This window comes from Carcharhinus amblyrhynchos, chromosome 15 (genome assembly GCF_965287045.1).
Source record: "Carcharhinus amblyrhynchos chromosome 15, sCarAmb.v2.hapA, whole genome shotgun sequence".
In the NCBI taxonomy this organism is placed as follows: Eukaryota; Metazoa; Chordata; class Chondrichthyes; order Carcharhiniformes; family Carcharhinidae; genus Carcharhinus; species Carcharhinus amblyrhynchos.
In genome coordinates this window covers 17,312,580-17,326,930 of record NC_137338.1, presented here as the reverse complement: position 1 = coordinate 17,326,930, position 14,351 = coordinate 17,312,580, and the positions used below count along the sequence as shown (strand labels likewise).

The following is a 14,351-nucleotide window of genomic DNA, read 5'->3' as shown; positions in this document are numbered from 1 at the left end:
TCTCCCCTCATTCTTCTAACTGCCAGAGAGTATAGGCCTAAGCTGTTCAATCATTAGATCCCGAGCTTCTTTATGTGTGCACTACATCTGGTTCTGTAGGTGTCAGAACATTAAGAGTGGCCTGTGCTGTCCTTTTCATCTCTGCCCTGAACTCAAACTGCTAATGGAAGCACCACTGTACTCAAGAGAATACCCAAGGCAGACTTGAAACTTTTAACACTGGGTTTTTTTCCCCCAAGTTAAGCTTTATTACGTTAAAGACATGGTTGCACACATTAACAATGACACATCGCTCAAAAGCAAAATCTGAACTAGATAGGGATTTCCCTGTTTAATTACACAACTTCTATACCAAGAAAACTCTCCCTCTTTATGTTAGAAGGGTCTCGTCAATTATTAGTAGGCAATGAAGCAATTGAGGTCAGATTTGTTCAGTAGAGTTTGTCTTCTGTTGAAGCTGCTATAAACGGAGTTTTGGTTGACTGCCACATTCTCCATTCTCGCTGGGTAGCAGTAGTGGGGTTCCCGGGACAGGAGAATTCCAGCCATTATGTTACATGAGAAACGCTTTATAAATGATTGTTCTTGTTGCTTATGGATGTGACATTGTTATCTGATCAAGAGAATGCAAGTTGCACGTGGTTAATTGAGTGATAGGACATCTGCAAAAAAAAGATATGTGTTATGAGTGTGAATTTAATTCATTAAAATTTCATAAATAATTATAAATTTTCCTTTAACATACTTACTGTACTCAAATTCTGAGACTGCTCAGCCATGTTTAGAGCATCGCTTTGTCAGTTGACAGCTCTTACTTGACCAGTTTTGAGAACTGTGGAGGGCCAACATTGTATGTTTATTTATTAGTCACAAGCAAGGCTTACGTTAACACACAGCAATGAAGTTATTGTGAAATCCTCCTAGTCACCACTTGCTTGGGTCAATGCACCCAGCTGGCACGTCTTTCAGAATGTGGGAGGAAACCAGAGAATCCTGAAGAAAGCCACACGGAGAACGTGAAAACTCCGCACAGACAGTGACCCAAGTCGGGAATTGGACCTGGGTCCCTGGCGCTGTGAGGTAGCGATGCTAACCACTGTGTCACCATGCTGCCCTGACTGAGTGCTTCATTACTCAACATTTGGATGACACATGGATATGGTTAGTAATTAGCAGAGATTGTACATGTGTCTTGTATGTAGATTTTGTGCAAATTGACAATTGATTTACCGGTAAGCATTATCTTAGTCTTTTTTTCTGTTTGATGCAATTGAATACTTGAGAAAACAAGAATGCCTAAAATACTGATACATTCTAAATAATCCAAAAGTAGCGTTCTCTGCTTCCAATGGAAGCACATGTATGTTTAATCTTTCAAAAAGGCAAAGTTAGAATTTATTTTGTTGACACAATAGGGATGATTTTAACCAAATTTGGTTAAATTCGACGGGGTGAATGAGCGACAGAACTGGGTGGAATGCTGGTTTTAAATCTGATCCAATGTTACTTCCCATTGCCTTCTATATTCTGGCAGTTGGGTAAAGTCACTGTCCCGCTGAATGTCGCCCGAGAACTAAATCCTCACATTTTTGGCAGCTCTATAAATAAAATCAAGAGATAAGGGAAAGTTGACCGTTGTGAATCTGTTTGATGCCTCGCTTTAAAATAACAATTACATTGTAGCAATATTAAAGCAAAATACTGCGGATGCTGGGAATATGGAATAAAAATAAAGAATGCTGGAAAAAAAAATCAGCTGGTCTGGTGTGGAGAGAGAAGCAGAGTTAATGTTTCGCGTCCAGTGTGAAGAGTCATGCAGAATTGATGCATTAACTCTGTTTGATTTGATTTATTATTGTCACATGTATTAACATGGTGAAAAGTATTGTTCCTTGTGTGCTATACAGACAAAGCATACTGTTCATAGAGAAGGAAATGAGAGCGTGCAGAATGTAGTGTTACAGTTATAGCCAAGGTGTAGAGAAAAATCAACATAATGCAAGGTAGGTGCATTCAAAAATCTGACAGCAGCAGGAGAGAAGCTGTTCTTGAGTCAGTTGATACGTAACCTCAGATTTTTGTATTGTTTTCCCGATGGAAGAAGGTGGAAGAGAGAATATCTGGTGTACAAGAGGCCCTTAATTATGCTGGTTGCTTTTCTGAGGCAGCAGGAAGTGTGGACAGTCAATGAGTGGGAGGCTGGTTTGTGTGATGGATTGGGCTACATTCAGGACCCTTTGTAGTTTCTTGCAGCACGGTAGCACAGTGGTTAGCACTGCCGCTTCACAGCTTCAGAGACCTGGGTTCAATCCCCGGCTTGGGTCACTGTCTGTGTGGAGATTGCACATTCTTCTTGTGTCTTCATGGGTTTTCTCTGGGTGCTCCGGTTTCCTCCCACAGTCCAAAGATGTGCAAGTTAGGTTGATTGGCCATGGTAAAATTGCCCCTTAGTGAGATGCATAGGTTAGAGGGATTAGTGGGGGTAAAATATGTAGGGATATGGGAGTAGGGCCTGGATGAGATTGTGGTCGGTAAATGTTCGATGGGCCGAATGGCCTCTTTCTGTACTGTAAGGTTTTGAATTCTTGGTTTCTAATTCTTGCGGTGTTGGACAGAGCAGGAGTTATACCAAACTGTGAGACAACCAGAAAGAATTCTCTGTATGGTACATCCTTAAAGGTTGTTGAGAGTCATAGCTGTCATGCCAAATTTCCTTCATCTTCTGAGAAAGTAGAGGCATCAGTGGGCTTTTTGGAGGGGACCAGAGCAGGTTGTTGGTGATCTGGACACCTAAAAACTTGAAGCGCTCGACTCTTTCTACTTCGTCCCCTTTGATGTAGACATTCTCTACAGAATCCACCATACCTGCTGAGCACTTCCTGTTTTTATTTTATATTGAATTGTTGCGCCGCACTTTTCCCTCTGCAGTTCAAGGGGAAAGATATCTGCATTTGTCTGGATCTTAGGGTTAGGCTTAGGATTACGGTTAGGATTGGGGTTAGGGTTAGGAGATAGAGACATCAATGTGATTTTAGGACTCAGTCAAACTACGTTGGCCATGTAACTTGTTTAAAGAAATATTAAGCTGATTTCCCGTTTAGGTGCCCTCAGTGATCTTGATGAACAAATTGCAGCCAGAGATTTTCTAATTATTAACGAAAATGAATGGAGAATTGAGTACTTTTGCTCTATAATTTCTCAAACAGCACTGCACATTGTCTGGAGCAACTGACTAAGAAGTCTGCTCCATAGTTACCGTAATCTAACATGCATGTGCAACATTACAGAACGATTGCTGAGTTGAAATTTAACAAGTTTATAGATCAATTAGACAAGTGGGGAAGGAAAATAGATGATTTGCTGCTTTCTCTCTCAGTAAATTCGAAGTAAATGGCCAATTATAAATTCATTCAGGTCAGCGAATGCCACAAACAAGCATATTCAGCAAAGCAAGGGCAGCAAAACCAGTAGCTTTTTTTTGCAGGGAATAATTATTCCGAGTCTTAAGAATTTGTATGAAAATTCATCTGTAAAGATATAAATTGTGAACAGGAGAAGGCCATTCGGCCTCCTCAGCCTGCTCTGCCATCCATTAAGATCATGGCTGATCTGACTGTAGCCTCAACTCCACATTCTGCCCACCCCCTGTACCCTAGTCTGACTCGTCAATCAAGAATCTATCTGACTCAGCCTTAAAAAGATTCAATGACGCTGCCTTCACCACTCTCTGGGGAAGAGAATGCCACAGAAAGCTCCTAATAAAATCAAAATGCCCATTGTAACCGGCATCCGGTTACAAATGTTGCCTGAAATACGCAATCTGGGTTGTTAATAGCGAGAGCAACAATGATATAATGCAGTGTTTCCTTGTATGCACTCCATAGGTAATCCCCCCATGACTATTAAACAAGGCAGAGAATACAAATTTTATTTTAGTAGTAACAAGAAATGCTGTTAACTTGACAGGCAAGCATTTCATTAATTATTTATAAGACTGTGCCGATGATAGCGCTGATTTTAGTGACTGCCTCTGCCCTCATTAATATATTCTACACATCGCACCAGGTGGAAACAATGACAGTAAATTCATATTTGAGGAAAGATTCAACACTTGCAACCCAGATAAACATCACAAAATCTTTTCAATCTTGTAGAAGTGGAAGAAAATGTTTTTCTGCCGAGGAATGCGTATTATTCAACATAATTATTTCATATAAGGGGCGTAATTCTATTTTATGAGTACTCTCACAGGGAAGAAATTGTCAAATGACTCCTGAGCGACAAAATGGAATGATTGAATACCATAGGTTATTACCGCCCATGAGAAGTGTTGGTGCCCTCCAGTATCTCTGTGTGGCACAACCTTTAAGAAGTCAGAGGACAAAGGCTGTGTGGTTCATAGCTGTATCTGTGGTTTGGTGATCAGTAAGTGTGAATACTCTGCTGATTGCTGTTTCTCATTACAATACATTTTAATATCTACTATGCAACGGAACCTTATCATGACATTGTAGTACATCAAAAAGAGCAGGAGTAAGCAATTTGGCCCCTCGAGACAATTCTACCATTTGGAAATATTGCCTACGTTATACCAGTGACTACAACTCAAAAATATTTAATTAGTTGTAAAGTGATTTGGGACATCACAGAAGATGTTGTATAAATGTAGGTTCTGTCTTCCTTTCATTACATCTGCGTGCAGTGAGCAGATTAACAACAGCAATGGTGAAATTGGAGGCCCAGTGCTGAGTCTTTAAAGATCATGGAATCACAGAATCCCTGCAGTACACAAGTGTCCATTCGGCCCATCAGGTCCACACTGACTCTCCAACTGAGCATTTCACTCAGGCCTCTCCCTCACCCCCTCCCCACAATTCCACACATTTCCCATGGCTAATCCATCCAATCTACACATTTTGGGACACTAAGGGGCAATTGAGCATGGCCAATCTACCTAAGCTACATATTTTTGGAGTGTGGGAAGAAACTGGGGCACCCAGAGAAAACCCACTCAGACGCGGCGACAATGTTCAAACACCACATAATCACCCAAGCCCAGAATTGAACCTAGATCCCTGGAAGCTCGTGGACTCCCTGGCCCCCCTCACCCTATCGCACCCCCACCAAGCCTCGAGATCAGGTCCTCCCCTTGCCTTTCTCTGTTCAAATCTGTGATAAGCTGTTCGTCTGAACTTACAATGCTTTAGACGCAGTAGGTGTGATCTTACTGCCCGTTCGCACCAAACACTCACTGCAACGGGGTTGGAGAATTTGGCAGCTTGCCAAATCTCCGTTCACTGCGACAGGATGGGAAAATCCTGCTGGCCTGAACAGTGGTGAGAATGTGGCCAATGATTTAGTATGCTTTACGTACCATTTCAATACAGCAGTGTAACTAAAAATAATTTGATTTTGATTTGGTTTATTACTGTCACACGCCATTAGCATGCAGTGAAAAGTATTATTTCTTGTGCGCTATGCAGACAAAGCATACTGTTCATAGAAAAGGAAAGGAGAGAATGCAGAATGTAGTGTTACAGTCATAGCTAGAGTGCAGAGAAAGGTCAACTTAATACGGGGGAAGTCCATTCAAAAGTCTGATGGCAGCAGGAGAAAAGCTGTTCTTGAGTCAGTTGGTACATGACCTCAGACTTTTGTATCTTTTTCCTGATGGAAGAAGGTGGAAGAGAGAATATCCAGGGTGCGTGCAGTCCTTAATTTTGGTTAATTCAAATTAATTATGGTCCAGTGATGTGCAGGTTAGGTTGATTGGCCATGCTAAATTGACTGTAGGTGCATAGGTTAGAGGATTAATGGGTAAAATATGTATGTGTGGATGTGGGGGTAGGGCCTGGGTGGGATTGTGGTCGGTGCAGACTCGATGGGCTGAATGGTCTCTTTCTGTACTTTCTTTGAAAACGGCCAAACTATCGGTGTGAAAACTTTTGAGCTTTTTCACAAAGTGCACGGTTTAGATGGTATCCTGTGTTCGAGGCAAGTGAGCTACATTTACCACAAAGCACAGGTCTGACTCTAGTTAGAAAATTCTAAAAATATTTCTGAATACTGTACATGTAGTATTCCTATCATATGGGTGTTGCAAAATACACAGGCAAGGCAGCTTGGTGCGAAGATCTGCATTCTGATATCTGCAACAAACATCCTGTGTGGGCAGGAATTCAGGAACCTTCAGTTTTACCAGTCATCAGCTACATTTCTTCATATCATAGAAACTACAGCACAGAAACAGGCCATTCGGCCCATCGAGTCTGCATCGATCACAATTCCACCCAGGCCTTGCCCCCATATCGCTACATATTTACCCACTAATCCACGCATCTCAGGACACTAAGAGGCAATTTTAGCATGGCCAATCAACCTAACCCGCACATCTTTGAACTGTGGGAGGAAACCGGAGCCCCCGGAGGAAACCCACGCAGACACAAGGAGAATGTGCAAACTCCACACAGTGACCCAAGCTGGGAATCGAACCCAGGCCCCTGAAGCTGTGAAGCAGCAGTGCTGACCACTGTGCTACCGTGCCGCCCAAATCTTATTCGTATCTCATTTACTTGGGCCACGATGACATGGGCAACAATCAAGTGACACTTCACATCTCCTCGGGTTAAGATATTAAATTGGGGGAAGACTAACTACAGCCAGATTAGGCAGGATTTGGAGGCTGTTGTTTGGGAGAGGTTGGCTGAAGGTAAATCCTCATTTAGCATGTGGGAGTCTTTCAAGGAGCAGTTGATAGGAGTTCAGGACAGCCATGTGCCAATGAGAAGGAAGGACAGGAAAGGCAGGATTCAGGAATGACCAGGGAAATTGTTAGTCTAGTCAAAAAGAAAAAGGATGCATACATGAAGTCAAGGCAATTAAAAACAGGTGAAGCATTTGAAGAATACAGGGAAAGCAGAAAAGAGCTCAAACAGAGTTAGGAAGGCAAGAGCAGGGTCACAAAATGTCTTTGGCAGACAGGATTAAGGAGAATCGAAAGGCATTTTATACATGTATTAGGAACAAGAGGGTGGCTAGAGAAAGAGTTGGTTCACTCAAGGACAAAGGAGGAAAATTATGTGTAGAACCAAAGGAAGTGGGTGAGTTCCTTAATAAGCACTTTGCATCAGTATTCACAAAGGAGAGGGATATGTTGATTGATGGTGTCATGGAGAGGTATGTAAACCCTTTAGAACAAATCATCATTATGAGGGAGGAAGTGTTAGGTGAATTAAAAAACATTAAGGTAGACAAATCCCCTGAGCCAGATGGCATCAACCCCAGATTACTGAGGGAGGCAAGAAATGAAATTGCTGGGCCTCTAACAGAAATCATTGTTTCTTTGTTGACCACTGGTGAGGTACCTAGGGTTTGGAGGGTAGCCAATATTGTCCTGTTTTTTAAGGTAGCAAAGATAACACAGGTAATTATAGGCCAGTGAGTTTGACGTCAGTGATAGTGAAATTGTTTGAGAGTATTCTTAGGAACAGGATCTATACACATTTGGAACTGAATGGTCTTGTTAGTGACAGGCAGTTTTTTTTGTACATGAGAGGTCATTGAGTCTTTTGAGAAGGTGACAAAAATGATTGATGAGAGAAGGGCTATGGATGTTGTCTACATGGACATTAGTAAGGCATTTGACAAGGTCCCACACAGCAGGCTGGTGCAAAAGATTAAATCTCATGGAATCAGGGGTGAACTAGCTAGATGGATTCAGAACTGGTTTAGACATAGAAGACAGAGGATAGCAGTGAAAGGATGTTTTTCTAAATGGAGGTTTGCAACAAGTGGCATTCCAAAGGGATCCGTGCTAGGACCTCTACTTTTCATAATATATATAAATGACTTGGAAGAAAACATAACTGATTTGATTAGCAAGTTTGTGGATGATACTAAGATTGGCGGAGTCTGGGATAGTGACGAAGATTGTCAGAGAATACAGCAGAATGTAGATAAACTGGAAAATTGGGCGGAGAAATAGCAGATGGAATTTAACCCGGACAAATGGAAGGTGATGCATTTTAGTAGATCCGATTTAGGTAGGAAATAAATGGCAGAGCATAGACAAAGAGAGAGATCTGGGAGTATAGATCCACAGATCCTTAAAAAGTGGCAGCACTGGTGGAAAAAAGTGGTGAAGAAAGCATATGGCATGCTTGCCTTCATTGGACAGGACATCGAGTATAGAAGTTGGCAAATTATGTTACAGTTGTATAAAACCTTTGTTTGCCCAGATTTGGAATGCTGGGGGCGATTTTACCGTTTTGATTCTAAGTGCTGAATCTGGGTGTGATTCAGACCTGACTTGGAAACTTGTTCCCAGGTGTCCCCATACGCACTCGGCCTGAAAAAAAAATTGCGAGGCTAAATCACGCTGTGGGCGGGGCTTATCGTGCCCGAAACGCTGCAGCTCTGATCAGAACCTTCAACTGCGCATGCGCTGAAAAACGCTCCCCTGTCATATTGCTCCCGAGCTGCAAAAGCAGATAAAGCGGACCAGGAGCAATGGCCCCCACAGACGTCACCCCACCCCTACAACATAACTATCCCCGTTATACACCGCACCGCCCCCCACAACCCCAGACCCATCGCGACACCCCCGCCCCCTTCCAGCCCACCGATCACCCGCAGAGTGACAGCGGTCCCCCTACCCCCCACCGATCACCCGCAGAGTGACAGCGGTCCCCCCTACCCCCCCACCGATCACCCGCAGAGTGACAGCGGTCCCCCCTCCCCCCCTACTGATCACCCACAGAGTGACAGCGGTCCCCCCTACCCCCCCACCGATCACCCGCAGAGTGACAGCGGTCCCCCTACCCCCCACCGATCACCCGCAGAGTGACAGCGGTCCCCCCTACCCCCCCACCGATCACCCGCAGAGTGACAGCGGTCCCCCTACCCCCCCACCGATCACCCGCAGAGTGACAGCGGTCCCCCTACCCCCCCACCGATCACCCGCAGAGTGACAGCGGTCCCCCCTACCCCCCCACCGATCACCCGCAGAGTGACAGCGGTCCCCCCTACCCCCCCACCGATCACCCGCAGAGTGACAGCGGTCCCCCTACCCCCCCACCGATCACCCGCAGAGTGACAGCGGTCCCCCTACCCCCGCACCGATCACCCGCAGAGTGACAGCGGTCCCCCTACCCCCGCACCGATCACCCGCAGAGTGACAGCGGTCCACCCTCCCCCCCCTACTGATCACCCGCAGAGTGACAGCGGTCCCCCTACCCCCGCACCGATCACCCGCAGAGTGACAGCGGTCCCCCTACCCCCGCACCGATCACCCGCAGAGTGACAGCGGTCCACCCTCCCCCCCTACTGATCACCCACACAATGGCAACAGATCTTGCCCGTCCCTGCCCACCCCCCCCAGCAGAGATTCATCTGGCCTCTCTCCTCCCTAGCCCCCTCCACCAAAGAGCGATCTGTCCCTCATTCTCCCCCCCACTCACCAGAGAACGATCTCGCCCTACCTCCCCTCCCCCCAACTAGAGAATAATCAGGCCTCCCTCGCACCCCCTCCCCCACAAACAATCTGGCCTCCCTCCCCTGCTCCCCACCAGAGAATGGTTGGGCCACCCTCCCCACCAGAGTTACATTTGACCCGCCTCCTTCCTCCCCCCACCCACCACCACCGATCTGAGTCAGAGAGCCACCAAGAGTTCTGAACTTACCTCTTCAAAAGCCTGTTTCGCGCCGAATCTGTATGGGCAAACGTGATGGTAAAGGGGGAAATGCTGGTAAGATTGGGCGTCCTGCTCATTAAGTCAATTTAAATACATGCAAATGCATTTAAGTTAACGTCGTGCCCGTTTCAAGTGTGGTTCCGATCGTGGCCATTTTCGGGCCTTGGTAAAGTGGGAATCTGCGTGGACTTGGGCCCGGATCACGCAATTCCCTTCACACCCAACTTTATGAAATTTGTCGTGCCCGAAAACGGGCGTAACCCAATGGTAAAATCAGGCCCATTATGTCCAATTCTGGTCACCACCTCACTAGAAGGATGTGGAGGCTTTGGAGAGAGTGCAGAAAAAACTTACCAGGATGTTGCCTGGTATGGAGGGTATTAGCTATGAGGAGGGATTGAATAAACTGGAGTTGTTTTCCTTGTAAAGAAGCAGGCTGAGGGGTGACCCGATAGAAGTTTATAAAATTATGAGAGGTATAGATAGGGTGAACCAATGGAAGGGCAGAGATAACAGTTAGATGGGGGCACAACTTCAAGATAAGGGGGGAAAGGTTCAGTGGAGATGTGCTGAGGAAGTTTTTACATAGAGGGTGGTGCGGGCCCGGAATGCACTGCCAAGTGAGGGGTTTGAGGCAGTTACATTAGCCACATTTAAGACTTATCTCGATAGGCATATAAACAATCGAGGAATAGAGGGATATAAGTGGTTGGTTTGGATAGGTAAACGTGATCGACGCAGGCTTGGGGGGCCGAAGGGCTTGTTCCTGTGACTGTACTATTCTTTGTTCTTTGTTTGTCCTCTATGTTAATGATTTGGAGAAAGGAACAGAGGCCAGGTTTGCAGGTGATACAAAGATGTGAGGGAAGGCAAGTTGTAAGGACAGTATAAATAGTTTACAGAGCGAGATCGGCAGGCTAAATAAATGGGCAGAAATTTGGCAAACGGAATTCAGTGTGGGAAAATGTGAGATTGTTCATTTTGGAAGAAGGAATGAGAAGGTGGATTATTACCTAAATGGAGAGAGAGCACAATGGGACTTGGGGATCCTTGTTCGTGAAACCCAGAAGGCTAGCATACAGGTGCAGAGGTAATAGGGAAGGTGTATGAAATCCTGGCTTTTATTTTAAGGGAGCTGGAATATAAAAATAAAGAAGTGTTGCTGCAACTGTCCAAGGTAATAATGAGGCCACATGTAAAATATTGTGTACAGTTTTAGTCCCCTTATTTAAGGAAAGATATATTATCACTGGAGGCATATAAAGATAGGGGATTAAACAGGGCAAAGTTGGGAGGATGTTTCTGCTCACGGGAGAGGGTAGGATCAGAGGGCATAATCGCAGGATAAGAGGATGCTCATTCAAGATAGATTTGAGGAAGAATTTCGTCTCTCAAAGAGTGAAGAATTGTTTCAATTCTTTGTCCCAGGAAGCTGTGGAAACCAAGTTCTTGAACATTTTCAAGGCTAAGATTGGTAGGTTTTTAATTAGTAAGAGCATTAAGGTTGATACAAAGGCCAGGAAATGGAGTGTTAGATCAGCCATGATCTAATAAACTAGTGCAGCAGGCTTGAAAAGCTGAATGGCCTATTCTTGTTTGTAATTTGTATGGTCTTATGGACTGTATCCGCTCATACTTTACCATAGCTTGGACTTCAAAATAAAGACAAAGGGCGGAATTTTCCCATCTCACCTGCCACGGGAATTGTAGCTTACAGGGACAGACAATGCAAAGGTCCATTGACCTTTCTGACTTTGGGACAATGGCGGTTGGAAAATCCCACTCAAAATACTTTGGGAGTCCTGCAGCGAGGTCTTTTTTGAATGAATATCTCCTTAAAGTTAAGCAATTGAGGTGAGTGAACGTACCGTGATCCCTTGAATTCATAATATCTAAGCCAGCTTTATAAATGTATGCATCCAGGATCCATGCCCATGGCCAGCCTTAGGAAATTATTGTTGTACAACTGTAATACTCCCACATTAAAATTGATGGATGAGAAATGGTGGGTGGTACACTTTAGTTTCCTGATATACGTAGTTGAGATTTCTCACTGGTGATGCAGATTCATGAAACTGTAAATTTTTCCTTCAACATGAATCCCAAATCACCGAAAATTGTTAAAAAATGTGTAACTTGGTTTTAATTTTGAAAAATGTTCAAAGCACAGTTCAGAATTAAAATGATATTTCATTGTGGTATAAAAATGAAATTATATCTATGTGATATTTTTCATATCCTCTGGACATCCAAAAGTCTTTTAAAACCAATACTTTGTTTTAAGAAGAGAAGTCATTGATGTTATGCAGCATAACATGGTCCCATAAACAGTGAGTGAGTGAGTGAAGGAGTTAGTCAAGGGAAGAATTTGGTCATAACTCTGACAGAATTCCCTTGGGTTATTTTCATGTCAACTTGACGAAACTTCTTCTATAACATTTCTGCTGAAAGATATGATCTTTGGTATTGCAACACTCACTGCGCTACAATGTCAACCTAGATATGTCTTCAAGTGTTGAAGTTGGGTTTGAAACCACAATCTTTTGCCTCAGAGATGTGAAAGATACCAACAGACATTAGCTGACAGATAAATTCTGAGATGCTTTGCTGCCAGTGAGACATCTCATAATTCACAACTTGTTTTTCTTGAGAGGCCAGACAAAACTTTTGGAGTTTTAAATCGGCCTTTGTTCAAGCTATAGCAGGGGTGTCTGGCTCTATGCAGTGGCATACCGACTTCCTAAGTGATATATTGCAGCAGTAATTATATCTTTGCTTATCTTACAAGTAATTTGCATATATTAATCACAAGTGTACATTTGTTCTGAAGTCATTAATATCCATTACAAAGAATAACCTGGTGAATATAATTAACAGGTTACAGCCTCGAAACACTTGTCCAATTGTAATATTCAATTACTAATGAAGCAAGCCTTCATGGCTGCACCACCCAAACACCCACACCTACAGACCTCTGCCGTTGTGGCTATTCTCCTTGTGGTTTGTCAAAATTCCGATTCTCTTGTCCCTTGTTCATCTTGTTTATGCAGCCCATCTGTAACTGCGGGAACTGCACAGAGACCACTTCACAGCAGTTTCCCAGGAGAATTCATTTCACAGGGGGACTTTACTGTATTCAATGATTTTAACCCCTTCACACAGAGTTGACAGGAATCACAAGATCATGAGCATCTTGCTTGCAATCTTCAATCATATGAAGAGGAGAAGGCCAGGGTGCCCTTCAAGCCAGTTCTGCATTAATACATCTTTTATCCTCTTACAATCAGGTCTTATAATGAGGGTCCAACGACCCACTTGGGGATTTAGAAGATCCCATGGCACTATTTTGAAGCAGATAGGGTGAATTATTGCCATTGTACTGACCAATATTTATCCCTCAATCAACATCGTAGAGGTTTTTTTTCTTTATCCTTTCACAGGATGAGGGCATCACTGGCAGCTCCAGTATTTATTACCCATCCTTAATTGTCCTTGAACTGAGGGGCTTGTTAGTCCACATTTCAGAGGGCAGTTAAGATGCAACCACATTGCTGTGGATCTGAAGACAGTGTAGGCCAGAACAGGTAAAGATGGCAGGTTTCCTTCCCTAAGGGCTATTAATGAACCAGATGGATTTTTACAACAATCTATGATAGTTATCATGGTCAACAGCATTAAGGCTGGCTTTTTCTAATATTCCAGATTTAGTAATTGAACATAATTTGGCTGCCATGGAGGGATTTGAGCCTGCATCCCCAGAGCAATAGCCTTGGTCTCCAAATTACTAGTGCAGTGACCTTACCATTATGTCACCATCTCCCCGAAAGTAATAACTACTTCATCATGATCACATAGCTGTTTGTGGGTATTTGCTGCACAGGTATTGGCCGCTACATTTCCTTCATTACAACAGTAACTATGCTAAGAAAATTACTTTGTTGACTATAAAGCACTTTGAGACACCCACTGGTCCTGTCAAGCATTATACAAATAGAAGTCGTTTTATTTTCTTTTACTTTAGATCTGCAGACCATCATAAGAGGCTGAGTAAATTGGGTCTGTTCACTCTAGAAACATAGAGACCCTACAGTGCAGGAGGAAGCCATTCAGCCCATCAAGTCTGTGCCAACCACGATCCCACCCAGGCCCTATCCCCGTAACTGCGCATATTTGCCCTGCTAATCCCTCTAACCCATGTATCCCAGAACACGAAGGGGAAACTTATCATGGCTACTCCACCTAACCTGCACATCTTTGGACTGTGGGAGGAAATTGGAGCACCCAAAAGAAACCCATGCAGACACGGGAAAAATGTGCAAACTCTACACAGAGGGTGACCAAGCCAGGAATTGAACCCGGGTTCCTGGAGTTGTGAGGCAGCAGTGCTAACCACTGTGCCGCTGTGCCATCCCAGGGTAGATAGTGAGATATTGGGCAGAATTTTATGATCTCACTCATCCCAAAACCATAAAATCCCACCTGACGTTCCCATTATCCTGTGGCAGGTAGGATGGTAAAATTCCTGCCATTTTGTCTCCCTGGTTGGGGAATCTGGATCAAGGGGCCAGGAAAGTAAAGTTTATTTATTTGTCACAAGTAAGGCTTACATTAACACTGCAATGAAGTTCTGTGAAATTCATCTAATCCCCACACTTTGAC

The 14,351-nt window shown here is 44.0% G+C and overlaps 1 protein-coding gene across 1 annotated transcript in view; it reads left to right on the top strand.

The window, feature by feature from the left end:
* The first annotated feature begins 1,092 nt into the window (after positions 1 to 1,092).
* The window catches only part of LOC145353462 (uncharacterized), a 32,708-nt gene continuing 19,449 nt past the window's right edge, over positions 1,093 to 14,351 (top strand). Inside the window, exon 1 of the mRNA XM_080204257.1 lies at positions 1,093 to 1,161. Coding sequence (XP_080060383.1) covers positions 1,153 to 1,161 — 9 coding nt within the window. The 5' untranslated portion in view covers positions 1,093 to 1,152. The remainder of the gene's footprint in view (positions 1,162 to 14,351) is intronic.